This window comes from Lytechinus pictus, chromosome 11 (genome assembly GCF_037042905.1).
Source record: "Lytechinus pictus isolate F3 Inbred chromosome 11, Lp3.0, whole genome shotgun sequence".
NCBI classification, from domain to species: domain Eukaryota; kingdom Metazoa; phylum Echinodermata; class Echinoidea; order Temnopleuroida; family Toxopneustidae; genus Lytechinus; species Lytechinus pictus.
Genome location: NC_087255.1, coordinates 16,666,354 through 16,689,919, shown reverse-complemented (window position 1 = coordinate 16,689,919; position 23,566 = coordinate 16,666,354). Strand labels below are relative to the sequence as shown.

The 23,566-nt window shown below is 35.9% G+C and overlaps 2 protein-coding genes across 2 annotated transcripts in view; one reads left to right on the top strand and one right to left on the bottom strand.

Annotated features, from left to right (window-relative positions):
- LOC129284046 (uncharacterized) overlaps positions 1 to 22,463 on the top strand; it is a 28,543-nt gene extending 6,080 nt beyond the window's left edge. Inside the window, exons 6-13 of the mRNA XM_064106421.1 lie at positions 397 to 496; positions 2,094 to 2,133; positions 4,123 to 4,165; positions 8,151 to 8,255; positions 8,893 to 8,980; positions 11,223 to 11,287; positions 20,127 to 20,415; positions 20,733 to 22,463. Of these exons, the coding sequence (XP_063962491.1) occupies positions 397 to 496; positions 2,094 to 2,133; positions 4,123 to 4,149 (167 nt within the window). The 3' untranslated portion in view covers positions 4,150 to 4,165; positions 8,151 to 8,255; positions 8,893 to 8,980; ... (1 more) ...; positions 20,127 to 20,415; positions 20,733 to 22,463. The remainder of the gene's footprint in view (positions 1 to 396; positions 497 to 2,093; positions 2,134 to 4,122; positions 4,166 to 8,150; positions 8,256 to 8,892; positions 8,981 to 11,222; positions 11,288 to 20,126; positions 20,416 to 20,732) is intronic.
- The window catches only part of LOC129271867 (complement factor H-like), a 77,519-nt gene that overhangs the window by 41,392 nt on the left and 12,561 nt on the right, over positions 1 to 23,566 (bottom strand). The gene's annotated exons all lie outside the window — the stretch shown is intronic.

Genomic DNA, 23,566 nt, shown 5'->3' with positions numbered 1-23,566 from the left:
TTGTTTCTTAAAGTCGTTTATCTTTATCTTTCTTTCCCAATCTTTGAAGAGATCCTGCTCTCAAAAGAGAGTGAACCTCACCCAAAAATGTGTGTCTTTATTCATTGTATTTCATCTTTATGAATATCTATATTGGCAGACTAAAAATGTTCAAACAATAGGGATGATAGTGGGAAACTGTTCATGCATTTTGCAGGAAAACCAGAATAGCAGGATGTTGTGAAGGGGGGGGGGGTCTGAGCATGTTATTTGCAGGAAAACCGGAATAGCAGGATGTTGTGAAGGGGGGGGGGGTTGCCCTGTGAAAGATAAAATCCCTTCTCATTTTAACAAACCTTATGATGTATACTTGGTATGAAATCGTAAAACCATATCTGTTATTATCTCTTCTTGCAGGTGTCTGGGTCCTCTTGCAGGTGTCTGGGTCCTCTGGCAGGTGTCTGGGTCCTCTGGCAGGTGTCTGGGTCCTCTGGCAGGTGTGTGGGTCTTCTTGTAGGTGTGTGGGTCTTGTGATTGTATGTTTGTTTTCCCCTCGCCGACGAAGTCGGAGGGGATATAGGAACGCTGCCGTCCGTCATTCCGTGCGTGCGTGCGTCCATAACAAATTTGGTTTCCGATCAATAACTTCAGTAATGATTGGCTCCATCAGCTCCATATCAAGTAGTTTTTAAATCAAATGTAAGATGGAATGAAAAAAATCTGCCAAAAATTTGAACGAAATTGCATACGTAATAAGAATGGCTGTATGAAATTTTGTATGTGACATTTTTTACACTACCATTGATGAGATCATTTTCTGGACAAGTCTTAAAATGTTTTGTACATACATCGGAGGTGGTGGAACGTCGATGTCGGATAAAAGAAGTGGAGGGGCACGTTTTGTCTGACAAACGATAGCTGGCTTTCCACTTTCATTGTCTAAGCCTGTTTTTTCATTGCCTTTGATGCACATAAACATTTTCATTTAGCTTAAGATTTGCACGCTTTCTTGAGCATTTATGATGTCATATCACATAGAGGACAACTCTCCATTCGTTTTGTGTATGGATTTTCACAAAAATGGATAAATATGAAATTTTACATTGGGAGTCTATATAGTTCTTCCCTAAATGCTTCAAGAATTGATGCAACCATGTCATACTCGAGCAGTAAATCAGAATAATTTTTCTTGAAAATAAAGAAAATGTGAAATTTTGTGTACAAAATGAATGGAGAGTTGTCCTCTATGACATCAGTGATCACAGATACTGGCGAAGTTGCCAATTTCAGGTTCCCCATAATAAGGATTAATTGAAGCATTAAAGTGAAGGTTCATTGAAATTTGGAAAAAAGGCAAATCACACCTTTACAGATTGCTGAGAACATTAACAAAATGACTAAAGTACTTTTTAAGCCCTCACTATTGTGAGGAATAAATTAAATGCAATGTTGATACCCTTTCCAAAACCCACTCACAAAGTGAAATGACGGCGTTATTTGCATGCGATAAAATGACGTCACACTATGAACAACCTACAATCACACATTCGGGACAATGTTGAATACCCATTGCAATTTTTAGATATGGGTTAACGTTGTATGTTTATTTACCGCCAGTGGTGATATTTCCTTTATTTTAGGCACTTTGAATGAGATACACTGAATAAATAATACTTTCTATAAATGTGTGATTCAATTTTTATGTTATTTACCGTCACATTTGAGCATAAAAATCGGAAAAAAATAATCACATATTCTGAGGGCAGCTCAGCGTGTATGTGTCGGATCTGGGAGTGCTATTGGACATTTTGCATGCTGACCTAACGACTCTTCTGGAGCAAAATAGGTGACAAATTTACATATAATTGTCCAGATATTCATTACGGAAATGTCTGATTAGGCCGATTAGTTTAGATTTTTGATAGATAAATGGCGAAAGTGGAAGTCGAGAGAACACTGAACATGTAATTTGCAGGCAAACCGGAATAGCAGGGGGGGGGGGGGGTTGGGGGTTGCCCTATGAAAGATAAAATCCCTTCTCATTTTAACAAACCTTATGATGTATACTTAGTATGAAATCGTAAAACCATATCTGTTATTATCTCTTCTTGCAGGTGTCTGGGTCCTGTGGCAGGTGTCTGGGTCCTCTGGCAGGTGTGTGGGTCTTGTGATTGTATGTTTGTTTTCCCCTCGCCGACGAAGTCGGAGGGGATATAGGAACGCTGCGGTCCGTCATTCTGTCCGTGCTTGCGTGCGTCCATAACAAATTTGGTTTCCGATCAATAAATTCGGTAATGATTGGCGGATTTTTGGAGTATGTAGGTCAAAGGTCATAGCTCATTAAATATGCGAAAAAATACAATCTGGTTTCCGATCGATAACTTCAGTAATTTTTGACAGATTTTAATGAAATTTGATATGAAGGTACATGATATCAAAATACAGGCTAAGTTCGATTTTGGAGTACGTAGGTCAAAGGTCATAGCTCGTTAAATATGCGAAAAAATACAATTTGGTTTCCGATCGATAACTTTGGTAATGTTTGACGGATTTTTATGAAATTTGATATGAAGGTTCATGGTATCAAAACACAACCTAGGTTTGATTTCGGAGTATGTAAGTCGAAGGTCATAGCTCATTAAATATGTGAATCTGGTTTCTGATCCATAACTTTAGTATTGTTTGACAGATTTTATTTAAATTTGATGTGAAGGTTCATGGTATCAAGACACAGCCTAAGTTTCGATTTCGGAGTATGTAGGTCAAAGGTCACGGCTCATTAAATATGCGAATCTGGTTTCCATTCGATAACTTGAGTAATGTTTGACGAATTTTAATGAAATTTAATATGAAGGTACATGGTATCAAAATACATGTACAGCCTAAGTTTGATTTCTGAGTATGTAGGCCAAAGGTGATAGCTCATTAAATATGCAAAAACACCTACCAGTAATTATATACGTGAAAATGTGGTTAACTTCCTTGCCTAGTAATATAATAGTATAGTCCAATGGAGGTAACTTGTTCTGACGTATATAGGCCAATTTGTACCCTGCGAGGGGATGCTACGCTTTGCGTTGACTTGTTTCTTTGTTGTTAAAATTATAGGGATGGTAATGGGAAGTGCTGTGTGTATTGTGAAGGAAAGCAGGAATGGCAGAATGCTTAAATATTGGGTAGGGAGGTTGGGGGGGGGGGGTTGATCATGTAAATGAGCATATTGTTTTATAGGAATGTAATTCTATATAGACTAATGAAAGGGGAGGGGGAGCTGATGTGATTGTTACATTGTGATTTCCTAATATTATGTAGTGATAAGTGAACCATTAAAGGGAATCAGTAACTTTGTGGAGGCTTGATTTAATAAATTGTTGAATTTTGATATCTGTCTTGTATAATGATGTTCAAAAGGATAAATACATGTAAATAGCCAGGCATAGAAAGGTTTTCAAAAACGCAATGTTATTATTGAGATTTATAACTAAATACTGCCATTTAGAAATTGTACTTGGGTATGCTTTAGTCTAACACTGCAATCTCTGGGAGAAATGAGTATTGTTATTTCCGGTCATTTGTATATGTTTATTTTTGTGAAGCACTTTGTTAATTTTAAAGTGTTGGTGTGTTGGCTCAGTCAGTAGAGCGTCCGCCTCACAACCGGGAGGTCGTGGGTTTGAAAAGACGTTAAAAGACGGGAGTTGCTGCTACCTCGTTTGGCGTTCAACAATAAGGGGATAGAGCAACGTCGATCTGGCGCTGCTCAGTGGCTGCCAGGCTCATGATCAATTGGGCAAAAAGAATTTCCATTTTCGGTTTAATAAAATTTGGAGTGGACTTTAAATGATAATTATTATTATTTTTTTTTTTCCTGGGCTTCATTTTTACACCATATTTTATACACTGATAGCATGTAGTGCCAGACACTTCAGATTTTATCAAGCCTCTACAAAGTCAACAATTGACTTTTAAATTTGTGGAGGCTTGAGAAAATTATGATATATTGATATCATAGTTAAGTAAAGTTTTCATTGTATCATTTAGCATTGACTGAAAAAAATCGTTACCGTATGTTGTTGTGTAATTTTATTCACTTTGTTATTTTATGAAATGCATCTAACTGTATTGTTTCTTTTTGTATTTCAGGTTATTAACTATTCGTTAGAGAGGTAGAAGAGAGTTGCAGAAAGTAAGTTGATATACTTCAAGGAAACCATAAGCTCCATATCAAGTAGTTTTTAAATCAAATGTAAGATGGAATGAAAAAAATCTGCCAAAAATTTGAACGAAATTGCATACGTAATAAGAATGGCTGTATGAAATTTTGTATGTGCATTTTTTACACTACCATTGATGAGATAATTTTCTGGACAAGTCTTAAAAAGTTTTGTACATACATCGGAGGTGGTGGAGCGTCGATGTCGGATAAAAGAAGTGGAGGGGCACGTTTTGTCTGACAAACGATAGCTGGCTTTCCACTTTCATTGTCTAAGCCTGTTTTTTCATTGCCTTTGATGCACATAAACATTTTCATTTAGCTTAAGATTTGCACGCTTTCTTGAGCCAAACTCCAGATATTTAATGTAGGATTTTTTTGTCCACAACATATTTGGGATTAAAGCAATGAAAACATCTGTGTTTGAGGAATTACAGAACACATGACATTTTGTGTACTAAACATATTGAGAGTAGTCCGCAATTTATATCGGCAATAGCTATGGTAGTGTCAAAAACAGACAATTTCATTTAGGTATAACTGTTATATTTGCTGAATATGTAATTGAACATATTGTTTTATAAAAAATTAAAAATGCACTTTCTTATTTATAGACATGGCTACTGGTGAAAAAAAATGACAAAATTAACCCCCATTTTTAATAAAAATGTTTCAAATAGAAGACTTTTTGAAGGATAACTTCATAAAGGTGAAAATTTTGCCTTATAAAAGATGGACGATGCCCCCTTAAAGTGTAACAAATGTTATGATCTAATTCTTTCGTTTTTCTTACAGGTGTCTGGCTGTTGAGATTGTATGTTTGTCCTTGTGCCTGGAAATTTGACTCTTTTTCAGGAAAAGTGCTTGTTTTTGTGTTTTCATCTTTTCATTGTATACATTTGAACCAAATTACTTCATCTCACGTCTTTTCTTATCTCAGAAGAGATCCTGCTCTCAGAAGAGAGTGTCCCACACTCCAGAAGGGTGTGCGTCTTTAACCATTTCATCACATTTCACCCACGGGAGACCGTGGTAAAGAATCAATATCCACGACGAAGTCGTTGGTTACGAATCAATATCCACGAGGAAGTCGTTGGTAACGAATCAATATCCACGAGGAAGTCGTTGGTAAAGAATCAATATCCACGAGGAAGTCGTGGTAAAGAATCAATATCCACGAGGAAGTCGTGGTAAAGAATCAATATCCACGAGGAAGTCGTGGTAAAAGTATATATATCAATCCATATAAACATACAGAAAAGCAATAATAGAAAATTTAATTGGGATATATAGAGTTTTAGAAATATATGCGAGCTTGATTGATTGGAGAGAGAATAAGAAAGAAAATTAGTTGAAGATATACAGAGTTCCAGAAATACAAGTGAGTTACATTGATTGCAAAGAGAGAAGAAAGAAAATTGAATCGGGATATATAGAGTTTTAGAAATATAAGCGAGCTTGTTTGATTGGAGAGAGAATAAGAAAGAAAATTAGTTGAAGATATACAGAGTTCCAGAATTACAAGTGAGTTACATTGATTGCAAAGAGAGAAGAAAGAAAATTGAATCGGGATATAAAGAGTTTTAGAAATATAAGCGAGCTTGATTGATCGGAGAGTTAATAAATAAATTTGGGTCGGGATATATAAGTGAGCTTGCTTGCAGAGAGAGTAAGAAAGAAATTTGAATTTTTTTAATCATTCAGAGAAGAAATAGTACACAGGAGTTCTGGAAATATAAGTGAGTGTTATTGAGTACGCCGATTACAGGGTGCAAAGATTCCGAGTAAAGAGAGTAATTCTCAGATTTGGGTTTGAATACAACTCGATTGACTTCAAAGTAACAAGGAAAGTTGAACAAAGATATATAGAGTTTTAGAAATATAAGTGGACTTGATTGTTGGCAAAGAGAGTTTGTAAAGGATTTTGTGTTTTATATACAGACTTCTGGAAATTAAGTGAGATTGATTGATTGGAGAGAGAATAAGAAAGAAAATTAGTTGAAGATATACAGAGTTCCAGAAATACAAGTGAGTTACATTGATTGCAAAGAGAGAAGAAAGAAAATTGAATCGGGATATATAGAGTTTTAGAAATATAAGCGAGCTTGTTTGATTGGAGAGAGAATAAGAAAGAAAATTAGTTGAAGATATACAGAGTTCCAGAATTATAAGTGAGTTACATTGATTGCAAAGAAATTTGAAAGAAAATTAGGTGATATACAGAATTCCAGAAATATAAGTAAGGTACATTGATTGCAAAGAGAGAAGAAAGAAAATTGAATCGGGATATATAGAGTTTTAGAAATATAAGCGAGCTTGATTGATTGGAGAGAGAATAAGAAAGAAAATTAGTTGAAGATATACAGAGTTCCAGAATTATAAGTTAGTTACATTGATTGCAAAGAGAGAAGAAAGAAAATTGAATCGGGATATAAAGAGTTTTAGAAATATAAGCGAGCTTGATTGATCGGAGAGTTAATAAATAAATTTGGGTCGGGATATATAAGTGAGCTTGCTTGCAGAGAGAGTAAGAAAGAAATTTGAATTTTTTTTAATCATTCAGAGAAGAAATAGTACACAGGAGTTCTGGAAATATAAGTGAGTGTTATTGAGTACGCCGATTACAGGGTGCAAAGATTCCGAGTAAAGAGAGTAATTCTCAGATTTGGCTTTGAATACAGCTCGATTGACTTGAAAGTAACAAGGAAAGTTGAACAAAGATATATAGAGTTTTAGAAATATAAGTGGACTTGATTGTTGGCAAAGAGAGTTTGTAAAGGATTTTGTGTTTTATATACAGACTTCTGGAAATTAAGTGAGATTGATTGATTGGAGAGAGAATAAGAAAGAAAATTAGTTGAAGATATACAGAGTTTCAGAAATACAAGTGAGTTACATTGATTGCAAAGAGAGAAGAAAGAAAATTGAATCGGGATATATAGAGTTTTAGAAATATAAGCGAGCTTGTTTGATTGGAGAGAGAATAAGAAAGAAAATTAGTTGAAGATATACAGAGTTCCAGAATTATAAGTGAGTTACATTGATTGCAAAGAAATTTGAAAGAAAATTAGGTGATATACAGAATTCCAGAAATATAAGTAAGGTACATTGATTGCAAAGAGAGAAGAAAGAAAATTGAATCAGGATATATAGAGTTTTAGAAATATAAGCGAGCTTGATTGATTGGAGAGAGAATAAGAAAGAAAATTAGTTGAAGATATACAGAGTTCCAGAATTATAAGTTAGTTACATTGATTGCAAAGAGAGAAGAAAAAAAATTGAATTTTTTTAATCATTCAGAGAAGAAATAGTACACAGGAGTTCTGGAAATATAAGTGAGTGTTATTGAGTACGCCGATTACAGGGTGCAAAGATTCCGAGTAAAGAGAGTAATTCTCAGATTTGGGTTTGAATACAGCTCGATTGACTTCAAAGTAACAAGGAAAGTTGAACAAAGATATATAGAGTTTTAGAAATATAAGTGGACTTGATTGTTGGCAAAGAGAGTTTGTAAAGGATTTTGTGTTTTATATACAGACTTCTGGAAATTAAGTGAGATTGATTGAGTGCAAAAATATACATTGTGAAGTGCATATTCTGAAAATTAAGGAAAAAAAGTGTAAAATTTGGCAGCTTTGTCTTTACCAACGACATTCTCCATAATGGATACAGCTGAATTTAAGAAGGTACTGGATGAAATCCTAGATATACTGTCTAGTATGTCGGTGAACAATTCAGAGCTGGATAAATGTTGTGTATGTAGCAATGAGATCGAAGAAAATGAAAGTAATGCAACTTGTGAATGCTGTAGAAACCATTATCATGTGACATGTATGGGATTTTCCTGTGAGAATAAACTGAGTGATATTCGATTGATTTGGATTTGTTCACTGTGTGGAAATAACAACGTTGCTCATCGTATGTTTGATACAATATGCATCCCTTTTCATTTCAATAGATACGAGCTTCTTAAGGATCAAGGTGATGAACTTTGTGTTACTGACTTGCCAAGCCAATCAACCAACAAAAAGGACAGAAGCAATTGTACCAGATCAAAGAAGAGGTATGCAAAAAAGGGGAAGAAACCCATTATGTTGCCTGAAAAACGATGTATTGATGACATGAAAATAAGTGACTGTGACAGATGTAAACCTGATTCTGTAGACAGAGAAAATCCATCCCAATCAGATTATGAACAATTGAGAAATGAAGAATTTGAAGATGATGCTGATGACTGGGTTACTGTAAAATCAAGAAAGACAAAATGGATGGAGAAAATAAAAGACTGTAAATTGTATGCCAAATCAAGAGATGATCATCGAACAAACAGGAAAATCAAGAGAAAATCAGTGAATGGTGTAGTCTTGGAACCAGGTGTGACTTACATCGGCAAAGCAATGAAGACATTCTATGAAAGTCATGAGAAAAAAAATGGAAACCAAAAGAAAAATGTATGTAAGGAAAACAAGAATGTGAAAAAAGAAGATGTCAGTTTGCAGTCTTGTGTTGAAACTCTTTTGCATATATATACATACTGTGTGCAATCCCCATGTTCAATGAAATTGTACAGTGAGACCTGTGTGCAAATTGAAACGATGCAGACACGATCCTGGGCTGAAGTAGCAGGTTATTTGCCATCTCGATCAAGAACAGATTCATGTGTTGATATTGATGCCTGCACTCGTAATCTTTTTGAACAGATCAAGGATTTCCGAATGTACAGAGTTCATGCTGGTGGCAAGGAAAAAGAAGCAAAGAACAAGAAAGGTCGAGCAAGGAACAAGAAAGGTCAGTCTTCCAAAGGGAAAAAAGGTACTGATGGAAATCACTCTTCTGATAAATCGGAGATTAGATTTGACAAAGATGAAGGAATAGAATTAGCAGTAAAGAATGAGAAGCAGGATACAAAGATATCAATGAATGCAGGTGACCAAGGACTTGATACAAATACATGTAAAAATGATAAACACTCAGACCAGCATATTTGCAATATGAAAGACAACAAACGTTCAGATGGAGTTGTGCAGGCCAATTCAAAGAATAATCTGTTGAAATCAAATTTTGATGAAAATAGGGAAATTGAAACAGACGATGATAGTGGCAGTGATATTCATATACCAGTGAAACGTTCGTGTGCAAGAAATTGTATAGAATCTGAAAGTGATACAGACAAAAATCCTGGATATGATTTATTCGATAGAAGCGTTTCACCAGAACGCAATATGCCTTGGAATGTTTGTGATAAACCAAAAGATATGCCTAGAAATGAGCCAGTAGACAATGTCTGTGAATCGGTATTGGAAAATGATGATATGATGAAAAATAATTTTTCATATGTTTCAGATGGTGTCAAAGAAGATGCAGTGTTTGATAATGACTTAAAGAATAGAAGCTTTGATACAGTAAAACATGGTACAGACAATGATACTGATATGTCATTTATTGGTGATGCTCATTTAATAAATCCTTTAGAATCTTCTTCAGATACATATATCAAAGACGAAGACATTGAAAAGGCAATAGATGCTAAAATGTACACATGTACTGATGAAACAGAAACAGAAGTTGAATTTGTAGCAGATCTTGGATTACGTGATAGACCGGATAAAGATTTCAAATTTGTACCCCTCCAGAATAATGACAAACAGAACATTTGTTCAAAACTGAATATCAGATATATAGGCAAAAGCTGTGATTCAAGGCTAGATAAAAATAGCTTTATTGGAGTTCCTTTACATAGTAAACAAATTACTGATGATGGCAATTGTTTCTTTCGCGCAATTTCCTATGTAATTTCTGGAACTGAGCGTAATTATCCAATTCTAAGAAATGCCACTGTGAAACATTTATTGCAAACCAAGGACATGTTTAGTAATACATTGAGGCAAGAGTATAGAACAGTCAGAGAATATGTTCTGAAACGTGGAATAATGGAAGACAGAACATGGGCTACAGATACTGAAATTAGTGCTTTAGCAAATTTAATCGATACTGATATTTATTCATACAATGACCAAGTACCATGTTGGCAATTGTACTCTGCAAAGAAACCTGGAAGAATAAATATTGTAACATCTGATAAGGGAATTTATATACTATACACAGGAAATGTTCACTTTAATGTTGTTGAATCTGTAGATTTTGTCAATTTCAATTCATTGGAACCGACAAGAACAACTAAAGAAGATAAAACGTCAAAGAGAACCTTGCCATGTCCATCAAATCAGGCTGATGTTAAAATGAAGCATGTGTTCAAGAAGTGTAGATCCAAATGGCAGTTAGAAGAAGAAATTGATGAAGTAGTGGATAAGTCTCCTGAAACATTTCAAGATCATGTTGACCCAAAGGGAAAAAAACGTAGGCTTACGCTGGAGACTGGTACGCTAAATCATGATAAGAAGAAAAGTACTGCAAATCTTTTTGACATGACATATGAACAGTGTGCAAGTAAATTTAGGAACGAACATCCGTCTGAATCAATTGTTCACAACGAACGTAACACCAAGGATGAAACCCTTGAAAGTGATCACAAAGACAAATGCACGAGTGTCAATACACAAATAACACTTGTTGCCCAAGGGACATTCAATCAAGGTGATACAAGATTTGGTGACTTAAGTGGAAAGCAGTGTGTTACCAATTCACTATCTGCACTGTTGTATAGCAAGGTAAAAAATGCCAATGATTGGAAAAGTACAGATCTAGACAGGATTTTGAACAACGGTGATGAATTATATCGTTACATACGACGATCCACTTCACTCGACAACCAATACTTATTGATATCTGATCTATACGAATATTTGGATGCGTACAATGAATTGTTTAACATAGTATGCCGTGAACCAGTCACTGGATTGTTAGATGGAGATGAATTGATATTGGCCCAGTCTCTTTCGATGACATTGAAGCAAGCACTTGAAAAAGAACTCTGTACTGATTCTGATGCATGTTTTGTGACATTTGCTAGAAGTACTTTCATTGTATTATCTGGTCAAGATGGTTTCTTTATATTTGATTCACATTCCAGAAGCAGTCGAGGTTTCCTGATTTGTAACGGACACAGTGTCGTACTTAGTACTCCAAGTTGGCAAGGTGTGTACAAGCATTGCATGAGGTTAGCAAAATCAATGGGATGCCCCATGCACACGGAATATGAAGTAACTAGTGTATGTGCTAAAGCAACTTCCGGTAAGAATGAAACCTTGAAAGGCTATCCGCAGTTACAGGATTTTGTTTGTAATCCATTTCCTTCGTCAAATACGCACAGTGAAAGTCAGTCTGGAAGCTCTGAATGTTCCATACATTGTGAAAGCTTTGATGAAGTTCAAAGATCGGATGAGAGTGTTTCCCCACAAACCATGATTAATAGCCCAAATTTATTTCACTACTCTGAAAAAGCAAACGAAGCAATCATTCATGATGTACATTATAACGGTCAGGAATTGAAACTGAAGAGTGTGACAATTACCTTAACGAAACTAAAAGAACCACAGCTGAATAATAGTTGTCTTCTGAAAAGAAATGACTCTATCAAGACAGAATATGTAAACGAACAAAATGGAGACTCAAAAAATTGTACCAAGTGTGAAAATGACTCGAATGAATTGAATCTAGCAGACAAAGTTCAGAAGTCCAACTCAACTTTAAGTAAAAAACGAAAATTGAGTAACATTGAAAATGATGCAAAAGTTGATGTTCACCTTGGTAATGAAGTTCGAAAAACTAAATTGGGGAAAAGAAAAGAGGATGATGTGAAAAAAACAAGTAGAAATTTATGTGCAAATATCAAGCAAGGAAAGACTACTGAAACAAAAAAAATTGCAAATGCTGACAATTCCGGGAAGAAACGTAAAAGAAAAACTTATAATCAAAAAAGGAATGACAATAAAGAGCGACAGAGAGAAAGACGAGCTGTGACAAAGGCAATAGACAGAAATAGTAAGAAAAAAAAGCAAGTTCTCAATGCAAACATACGTAAAACGAAGAGATCAATTATGGAGAGGGATAAATATCATCATGATGTAATCTGGAAAATGACAAAAAAAAATCAAGTAAAACAAAAATACTGGGAAGAGAAAGACAATGATTCATCATGCAATTCAAAGAAGGCAAGTTATAACAAACAAAGACAGAACAGAAAGTACAAACAAGATCCAAGTTTTAGGAAAAAACAGGTCACTTCTATGAAAGACAAATATCACTCTGATAAACAGTATAAACAAAAAACTCTTAATTTGAATAAACAGAAATATAGGACAAATGAACAGTTCAAAGAAAATTTAAAAACCACCATGCGAAATAAAATAAAGCATATGTACCATAACAACAAGAATTTTAAACAGAAGCAAAAATCTACAATGAAAATAAGCATGAGAAAGAGATACTTGAAGGATATGCATTTTAAACAAAAGCAAAAGGCTGCTATGAAAATAAGCATGAGAAAGAGATACCAGAAGGATATGCATTTTAAACAAAAACACAAGACAGCTATGAAAATAAGCATGAGAAAGAGGTACTTGAAGGATATGCATTTCAAACAAAAACACAAGACAGCTATGAAATCCCTGTCCCAAACTAGATACACAAATAAGAAACTAAGGGAAAAGATACTGATGAGGTTAAATATTAAATATAAAAAAATAGAAAAATATAGACAAAAAGTAATGAAACAGAATCTTAAAAGAGCTCTAGTTAATAAATTCAAAATGTCCGAGTATGATAATGTACTACAGGAGTTTAGGAAGATTATTTCTCATGGTCCAGAATTCGTTTGCTGTGTTTGCTTTAAACTTCTCTTTGAGAACCAAGTAATAAAATGTATGAAGACCAATTATAAACTTCAGACATGTATAAGTGAAAAATATTTGCATGTTTGCAATTCAGAATGCAGATCAGAATGTCAAATACGCCAGTCAGCCAGATCATCACTGTGGATATGCCACACTTGTCACAGAAAGTTGCGGTCTGGAAAAGTACCTGGAGAAGCAAACATAAATAATTTACAATTACATCAAGTCCCAGAAGAACTTGCCAACTTAAACACTCTAGAACAGCATTTGATTGCACTACATATCCCTTTTATGAAGTTAATGGCTTTGCCCAAAGGTGGTCAAAATGGTGTTCATGGCCCAGTTGTTTGTGTCCCTTCAAACACTTTTGAAACAGTAGATATGTTGCCAAGACCACAGACTGAAGATCAATTGATCCGTGTTAAGCTGAAAAGAAAATTGTCTTACAAAGGTTGTTATGAGTACAGATTTGTAGATAAATCTAACTTGCTTAATGCTCTGCAGTATTTAAAAGCAAATAATAAGTGGTATTTTGATGTTACAGTAAATGATAAATGGGAAAACTCACTTGAACGAAATGAAAAAGATAATGAAAAGGAAGAAGCAGTGGAAATCGGTGGTAAAGCTCGTTTAGCCAAATATTGGAAGGAAATGGAAGAACAAATTGATTACATTTTGTCCAAAGATAAAAATGTTAATGAAAACATGCAAGACAACAGTAAAGTACCAAAAAAAATAGATGACAATGACACTGAAGACGATATGGAAGAACGATTACGCGGTATTCAGTTAGACTCGTGTCTCCAGCCAGTAGATATTGGACAGGAAATATTAGATCAGTATTTTGAAGACATAATATGTTGTGCTCCTTGTGAAGGAAGAAGCCCTGTATCAATTCTACAAGATGAAAGCAATGAGGCCAAATGTTTCCCAGTATTATTTCCTAAAGGTCAACCAACATTCCATGATAGAAGAGATGAAAAAATAACATTGGGACGTTATCTGCACAACCGATTGATGCACGTGGACAACAGATTTGCTCAGAATACAGATTACATCTTTTATGCACAATATATTTATGAAATTCAACAGGTTATATCACAAGTTTCTATCGCATTAAGGCAAAGTCCAAACAAAAAAGATGATTCGTCTTCAATAACTGCCTCAGATTTGAAAGATGCAGAGAAAGTTAAAAAAATACTAAAATCAGACAAGGGCTATAAATTTTTAAAGCAAATTCGTGGAACACCTCCATTCTGGCAAAAGACACAAAAAGATGTTCTCGCAATGGTAAGACAGCTTGGAAAGCCCACATGGTTTGCTTCTTTCTCATCTGCCGATATGAGATGGCCAGAATTAATGAATACATTGCTTAGACAAAAAGGAGACACCAGGGAATCGAGTGAATTAGACTATACAGAAAAATGTAATCTTTTAAGATCAAATCCAGTAACAGTTGCCAGAATGTTTGATAAAAGATTTCACACTTTTATGAAGAAAGTTATTTTATCTCCCGCTGCACCGATTGGTAAAGTAGTTGATTCATTTTGGAGAGTAGAGTATCAAGCTCGTGGTTCCCCTCACATTCATGCCTTGTTCTGGGTTCAAAATGCTCCACAGTTGGGTATCGATAATGATGATGATGTCGTACAATTCGTAGATAAATACATTTGTTGCCAGAAACCAGATGAAAAGGAAGATCAAGAACTACATGAAATAGTAAGCAAGGTCCAACAACACAGTAAGAAACATTCTAAATCTTGCACAAAAACAGGGAAGGCGTGTAGATTTAATTTCCCGAGACCACCATCTGGAAAAACATTCATTGTAACACCCGTTGAAGAGATTCCAGCTAAAGATTGTGGGAAAGTGCAAAATAAGGAAAATGACAATGATCAAGTTAAAGCTTCTGAAAAGACTAAAGATGATGCAGAGAAATTGTTGAATTCAGTTAAAGATGCATTATCCAATGGAATCGAGTACAACAGTGTAAACCATCTCTTTGAAAAGCTTGGCATTACACAAAATCAATTTGAGAATGCACATAATGAATTAGCATCACAACAAAGTATAATCATCAAAAGAAAAATACAAGATGTATGGGTAAATCAGTTTAATCCAAGTCTACTAAGAAGCTGGAATGCCAACATGGATTTGCAGTTTGTAACAAATGTATTTGCATGCGTGGCTTATATTGTATCCTACATGTCAAAAGCTGAACGAGAAATCGGATTGCTATTGAGTCATACACTATCAGAAATGAAAGAGGGAAATGATAACGCAAAGGAAAGCATGAAAAAACTTGGCCAGGTGTACGTGCAAAATCGTGAAGTGTCTGCTCAAGAAAGCGTCTATCGTGTTTGCAGTCTCAGATTGAAAGAATGTTCTAGGAAAGTGGAATTTATTCCTGTTGGACCCAACCCTGTCAGAATGAGTTTACCATTAAGCGTTATAAAAAGCAGACCAGATAACGATAATGATGATGATGAGAATGTTTGGATGCCTACCAAGCTTGACAGATACAAAGCTCGACCTAGAAACACAGAATTCAGTGATATGTGTCTTGCAACGTTTTGTTCTCAGTACAGAATCTTAACTGCATCCCAAACGCCAAGTACAAGAAGTAAAAATGTCTTTAAATTAGATAACGATCTGGGGTATATTCAGAAGCGTACTCGTACGGAAGATGCAGTTGTAAGGTATCCCCGATTTTCACCCATCATCTCACCAGAAAAATATTATTTGAGCATTTTGCAACTCTTTCTGCCATATTTTGAAGATGGACAATTAAAGCCCCCAACATTTGAAACACATCAAGAGTTCTACGAGACAGGTTCTGTGAAAATATGTGGACGTGAATTGGAGAAAGTCTCGTCAATTGTCTGTACTAACCGAAAGAAGTTTGAAATGAATGCCGATGCAATTGATCATGCACAGGAGCATCTTGACAAATTTGGTCCATACGAAGATGCATGGGGTCTTTTATGTCCGGAAAAGGAAGTAGAGCGACTTGAACATCCCAAAGAAAATGTAGATGTCGAAGATTGTGATGGAGATCTTGATATCCCTGATTTAAAGAATGAAGCGAAAAAAGATGACTATAGCATCGAACTACGTTCTGTAAAAATTTCCAAACAAGATGGACATTCTTTGATGAGGTCTTTGAATGAGAAGCAACAGAGTGTTTTTTACAAAATACGACAGTGGTGTTTAGATAGAGTAAATGGAAAATCGGTCGAACCGTTTCATATGTTTCTAACTGGAGGTGCTGGCACTGGAAAGAGTCATTTGATCAAATGTCTTTACTATGAAGCAACACGTATACTAGCCCGAATGTTGCCACATCCTGATGATGTCTCAGTATTGAAAATGGCTCCAACCGGAGTAGCTGCATACAATATCAATGGCCATACTATACATAGTATTCTTTCTATTCCAATCAATGCACAAGTACTGTATCAACCGCTGAGTGATGAGAAAATAAGTGTCCTTCGAAATAAGCTGGCTGAATTGCAAATTTTAATCATAGATGAAGTATCAATGGTAAATCAAAAGTTAATGTCATACATTCACGGCCGCCTACGACAAATAAAACAATCACGCGATCAAACTGCTTTTGCCGGTGTTTCAGTTATTGCTGTGGGAGACATGTATCAGTTACCTCCAGTCTTAGGAACTCCTTTATATAAAGACACACTCAATGGTGCATTGTGGAATGCTAATTTCAAGAAAGTAGAACTTGAAGACATTATGAGACAAAAAGACGATACCCAATTCGCTCTTCTCTTAAATAGATTACGTGTAAAACAAGGGGAAGAGATTCTCTGTGATGAAGACCTAGCAATGCTCAAGTCCTGTGAGACTGGTGAAGAATGTGAAAATGCTCTGCATATCTATGCATGTAACAAGGATGTAGATGCTTGGAACAAGAAATTATTGCATACAAAATGTGGAGATGTGATATGCGTAAAAGCACAAGACATGGACAAAGATGTTAAAAAGGGAAATCAAATACGGGAAAAACCTTATACAAAGATGAAAACCCAGTTGCCTTCTTATCTGTGGATTGCAGTTAATGCTAGAGTGATGTTGCTCAAGAACATTGATGTTAGTAAAGGCCTGACAAATGGATGTTTTGGAAATGTAACAGAAATAATAACAGATCATACAAATTTGAATCCAGTTTGCATCAAAGTTAATTTTGAGAAGGCCGATGTGGGTATTCATTCAATCGAAATGTCTCAAGAATCCATTGGTAAGAAATATGTGAGAAAACAATTTCCACTTAAGCTTGCTTATGCTTGCACAATTCATAAAGTACAAGGTTCAACATTAGACAAAGCTGTTGTATCATTAAAAAGTGTATTTCAATCTGGACAGGCATATGTTGGGCTTAGTCGCGTTACTTCGTTATCTGGACTTGTGATAGAACATTTTGATCCTAAACGTATATATTGTAATCCAGAAATTAAAGAACGCATTGAGATTATGAAGCCGTTTATCAAGAATGAAACTTCGGAAGATATTCACGATTATAACTTTTCTTTGGTAATGCAAAATGTACAAGGATTAAAACAGCATTTTATCGATTTCAAATCCCAGTGCCAATTTGTGAATGTAGATTTTATTTGCTTGACCGAAACATGGATTAATGATAATGATCTCTGTGACGTTGTTTTAGATAACTTTCGATTTTATCATCAGCCACGACATCTTTCATACTGTAATTCTGGAGTTGGAAATGTACTCAAAGAACAATCGCATGGAGGTGTTGGAATGTATATCAAGAATACATATTCAAGTAGATTAGACATATCTGTCGACAACTTAGAGTTTATCGCAATTCTTGTCACCAAACCAGTTTCTGTTGTGATTTCAGTTGTTTATCGACCTCCATCATATAGTATCAAATCATTCTGTGAATCATTAGACAATTTGCTAAATGCATTACACAAAAGAAGCTTTAGGTGTATTGTGATGGGAGATTTTAATGAGGATTTGTTTAAAGGTTCTTCACAGGTAAACAAGCTGATGTGTAATAAAGGTTACAAACAGCATGTTGTAAATGCTACTACTGAGAAGGGAACAATGATAGATCATGTGTACAGCAAAGGACTAGATTTATTGGAAACAGAGGTCATCCCTACATATTATAGTTACCACGAAGCTGTTAAGATTGCTTTTTGATATTTATTGTAAAGGCCAAATAAAAAAGTAAAACATGTTTAGCGTCCTGTTTTTTCGAAAAAAAGGAAGGAGGCCCTTTACACCTGGAGTAATTTCGCAATTCTATGACATATCTTTTTGCTTTGAAAATGTTACATTGGGGTTGCATAGACAGAATACTTTTTATGTCAAATGCGTTCATTAATAATGTTAACACTTTAAAAAAAAAAAAAAAAGTACTGTTTATATTCCTAATCTTTAAATGATTTTTTTTATTTTACTTCTTCAGATAACTTCTTCAGATGACTGCAAAGCGCAATGTTGCAAAGCTCATTTCTACAACCTTAGTCACCAATGACAGTGCACCACCATATCCCTTTGCTCACCACTTGAAACAAACTACCGCCCTCGAGTTAGCCTATCGGATATGCGTCAGGCTTTACAAGTAATCTAATCGCGTTTATATGGAGAGTAACATTGGCACGGTCAGCCCTGGTACACTGGTACACGCGAAAAGATTTATTTTCTTTTATGTACCTTGTTTCGTTCGTAGAAAATCTATGAACCCCCTGCAAGGCTCTTTCATGAATATGATGTGGCAAGGACAAAAATAGGCCAATGAGCTATGGGGAACGCGGAGATGATATTTGATTGGTTGAATCAAAGTGATCGGTCACCAAATAAGGCTAGTCTTATGAATCATGCATGAGAATACGCTCGTCACACATACGATACACATATATGAATAATGATGAGTTGACCAGTGATGATAGGCGCTCGGGCTAACGCCCACGCCGATGTCAGTCTCCCAAACGCGATTAGTACACTTGCCATTTTGCCGACGCCTATCGGATAGGCTACCCCCGAGTCAAAAGGTTGTCTTCATCGTCCAACACACAGCGGTAACATCACCCCAGGACTTCAGCCCTCCGGTGATACCTGGTTCAGCGAAGACTAGGCCTTGGGGAGTGTTTACGGCTCTGTCACCAAAACAGCATTGTGGCAGAAGTATGCAACACCAGCATATACATGTAATGTATCGGGACCTTCACAGGGTAAGGAAAGATTGCCAAACTAAAATGTTTGAAAAAGCCTAACCCTACTGTACAGAGTTATTTCAAGCTCCTCCTGATAGATGGCTGACCTCGGCCACTACACTGTTGATTCCCACAAAATTGGCACACCTGGAGTAAATTGGCAATTCTATGACATATCTTTTTGCTTTGAAAATGTTACATTGGGGTTGCATAGACAGAATACTTTTTAGGTCAAATGCTTTCATTAATAATGTTAACACTTTTAAAAAAGAAACATTTAGTACTGTTTATATTCCTAATCTTCAAATGATTTTTTTTTTATTTCACTTCTTCAGTTAACTTCTTCAGATGACTGCAAAGCGCAACATTGCAAAGCTAACTTCTACAACCCTAGTCACCAATGACAGTGCACCACCATATCCCTTTGCTCACCAGTTCAAACAAACTACCACCCTCGAGTCAGAAGGCTGTCCTCATCATCCAACACACAGCGGTAACATCACCCCAGGACTTCAGCCCTCCGGTGATACCTGGTTCAGCAAAGACTAGGCCTTGGGGAGTGTTTACGGCTCTGTCATCATAACAGCATTGTGGCAGAAGTATGGAACACTAGCGTATACATGGTAAGGAAAGATTGCCAAACTAAAATGTTTGAAAAAGCCTAACCCTACTGTACTGAGTTATTTCAAGCTCCTCCGGATAGATGGTTGACCTCGGCCACTACACTGTTGATTCCCACAAAATTGGCACACCTGGAGTAAATTGGCAATTCTATGACATATCTTTTTGCTTTGAAAATGTTACATTGGGGTTGCATAGACAGAACACTTTTTATGTCAAATGCGTTCATTAATAAGGTAAACACTTTTAAGAAAGAAAAATTCAGTACTGTTCATATTCCTAATTTTCAAATGATTTTTTTTAATTTCACTTCTTCAGTTAACTTCTTCAGATGACTGCAAAACGCAACGTTACAAAGCTCACTTCTACAACCCTAGTCACCAATGACAGTGCACCACCATATCCCTTTGCTCACCAGTTGAAACAAACTACCGCCCTCGAGTCAGAAGGCTGTCCTCATCGTCCAACACACAGCGGTAACATCACCCAAGGACTTCAGCCCTCCGGTGATACCTGGTTCAGCAAAGACTAGGCCTTTGGGGGGTGTTTATGGCTCTGTCATCATAACAGCATTGTGGCAGAAGTATGGAACACCACCATATACAGGGTAAGGAAAGATTGCCAAACTAAAATGTTTGTAAAACCCTAACCCTACTGTACTGAGTTATTTCAAGCTCCTCCGGATAGATGGTTGACCTCGGCCACTACACTATTAGATTCCCACAAAATTGGCACACCTGGAGTAAATTGGCAATTCTATGACATATCTTTTTGCTTTGAAAATGTTACATTGGGGTTGCATAGACAGAACACTTTTTATGTCAAATGCGTTCATTAATAAGTTTAACACTTTTAAGAAAGAAAAATTCAGTACTGTTCATATTCCTAATCTTCAAATGATTTTTTAAAATTTCACTTCTTCAGATAACTTCTTCAGATGACTGCAAAGCGCAACGTTGCAAAGCTCACTTCTACAACCCTAGTCACCAATGACAGTGCACCACCATATCCCTTTGCTCACCAGTTCAAACAAACTACCGCCCTCGAGTCAGAAGGCTGTCCTCATCGTCCAACACACAACGGTAACATCACCCCAGGACTTCAGCCCTCCGGTGATACCTCGTTCAGCGAACACTAGGCCTTGGGGAGTGTTTACGGCTCTGTCATAACAGCATTGTGGCAGAAGTAGCCTCGATCTTGACCAAGACATTTTTAATGCCACTCTGTATGGCTCGGCATACTTTTTTTTTTAATTCATACTAACGTGTGTTCATGTCCATTTTTCCACCTCTGACTTACATTTATTTTCTGATACCATGTTTCTGTGTGATTTTAGTCTTATTTTTACTGGTATGACAATGTAAACATATACTTTTGTTCCACACAAGATATTTTGGGATTTTGTGTGCACTTCCATGTGACTACATGTATTTTTATACCATAGTTTTTGTTTCTGATTTTTCAATTCCTTTTACGCTCTCATTCCTTTATAGTTGTATCTTATTTGAGACAGAGGAAGAGATAGGGTGAATAGTAGAGAGAGAGAGAGGGGGGGGGAATGCAGAAACAAAGCGCCATTCATGATGAATTTTATTACATTTGTGTTTTAACTTTGCACATACATTGCAAGATTTTGGGAATTTAACACGTTTATTTTTCTGTAAGTTTGTAAATCCATGTATTCACACAGTGTTTTGAGTGATATATTGTAAAGATAGATCTTATGCATGCTCCTTGGGGAAAAGAAGTTATACATGCATGTCACTTATCTTATCTTGGCATTACCATAATTCTTATATTGGTTGATGTTGCTGATAAATGAAACAGAATCTGATGGATATCATTGATAACAGTTACTGTTTGTCTTCTTTTTTACATCAGGATAACAGATCTTAGTAGTACAGCGAAAGACAATTCACTGTAATTTGTTATATTGTCATATATTACACGATTATGATTTTCAATAGCACATGTTTGTACACTACAATTTTATGTCTTTAGAGGTCACATATCCAGTTTGTTTCGTGAATAGTCAATATTGGATTATGATTATAATGTCAGTTTGTTTGCAACATTTACCCCATATATAGTGGTACCTTACGATCAACTGTCAATATCTACTGCATTCACTATACATAGCAGTGTCTTGCTTGCTGTAACAAAGAGGTATATAGGGCTGTTAGGGATTATCCATAATGTACATTGTTTTTTATTTTTATTGTTATTGTGTTTACCTGAACTTATATCTCAATTGCTATGTAGGGGGCCTTTCATATAATCAGTAGGTATCTTGTTTATGTACCTGTTTTATAGATGTATTCCATTTCTATTAAATATATATATATGTTAAAATGCCCTTTTCAGAGATTTCTACAATGCTGCTCTTTTCAGTATGTGCTTTTATTTTAGTATATCAAATTTCATTGGATATGCTGTTTTTAAAATCTATTTCTTTTAAAATGTGTTTGAAGATGATAGGTGATTACCATTTGTAATATTGCATTGCGGTTCTTTTTTAGATCGCCAAGGAAATAGCATGATGTTAAGTTTGTGCAGAATGTCATTTACATGCATGTAGATAGGTCTATGCAATTTAGCTTTGACTTTGGTTTGATAAGCTTTGTTTAGTGCTTTGAACATGATTTTAACAATGAATAGACCCGTTTACTAATGTACTTCATTTCATGTTTCTCTCTGTAGTACATGGTAGGGGTGAAATAAGAATACAAAGGTTAGAAGGAAAAAATAAAGAAGATTGGGGAACACTGGAATACATGATAGAGGGAGAACGAGAGTCACAGGCGGAAAAGGGAGAGGGTGAGAGAGTTTAACAAAAGAAAAGGGCAGAGATAGATCGAGACATCGCAAGAGAAAAAGAGGGAGGCAAGGAAGGAGTGAAGGGAGAGGGTGAAGAGTAGAGAGAGAGAGAGAGGGATGCAGAAACAAAGCAAGAGAGAGGGGCAGAACAAGAGAGGAGAAGGAGAACATAGCAAGAGAGAGGAGAAAGAGATGCAATCGAGGCACTCTACTAGCATAAATAGATTTGAATATTTACTATATAGAGAAAGGGAAAAGTTATATAGACATAGACGATGATGATCATGATGATGATGAACATGAAGGTGATGGTAATGATAATGTTAGATGATGATAATAATGATAATGATGATGTTGATGATCATCAGACCATCACGATGATGATGATCATGATGATATTGATGATGATGATCATGAGCGTGATCCTGACATCTTAATGAAAAAATGAGGGGTGGTTTAGATAGCATATAGTCTCAGCTACAACATACTTGAAAATCAAGAAAATCCAAGCATAAATAACGGCGAAATTGCTCGCAAAAGACAGGAATGTAGAATCCAGATTTGAGAAAAAGTCATCTCGCAAAGGGATTACTAGTCCAGAATCTGCACGGTCCTTATTTTCCCTACACACTTGATTCAAGCCGTCGAAGATGGCGTTATCAACAAACTCATAATAATGCTACGCAGCTCGCCCAGGCCAGCCTTTTTCGCCGGGCGTCCTAATTTAATGATCACGCCATCATCGGCTGGTAGCAAGTAAGTATGGAGAGGTAAGTATGGAGAGCGTCAGTGTGGTGGAGATCAAAATTAAATAGGCCAGATTCTGGACTAAGGGATTACACGCCAAAAGTAATGGATCAAGTGATAATAGGGTAATAATAAAGTAAATAGGGTTGTTTATTACATTATTTGCGATTCTACGTGATTCAATATTCAAAGGA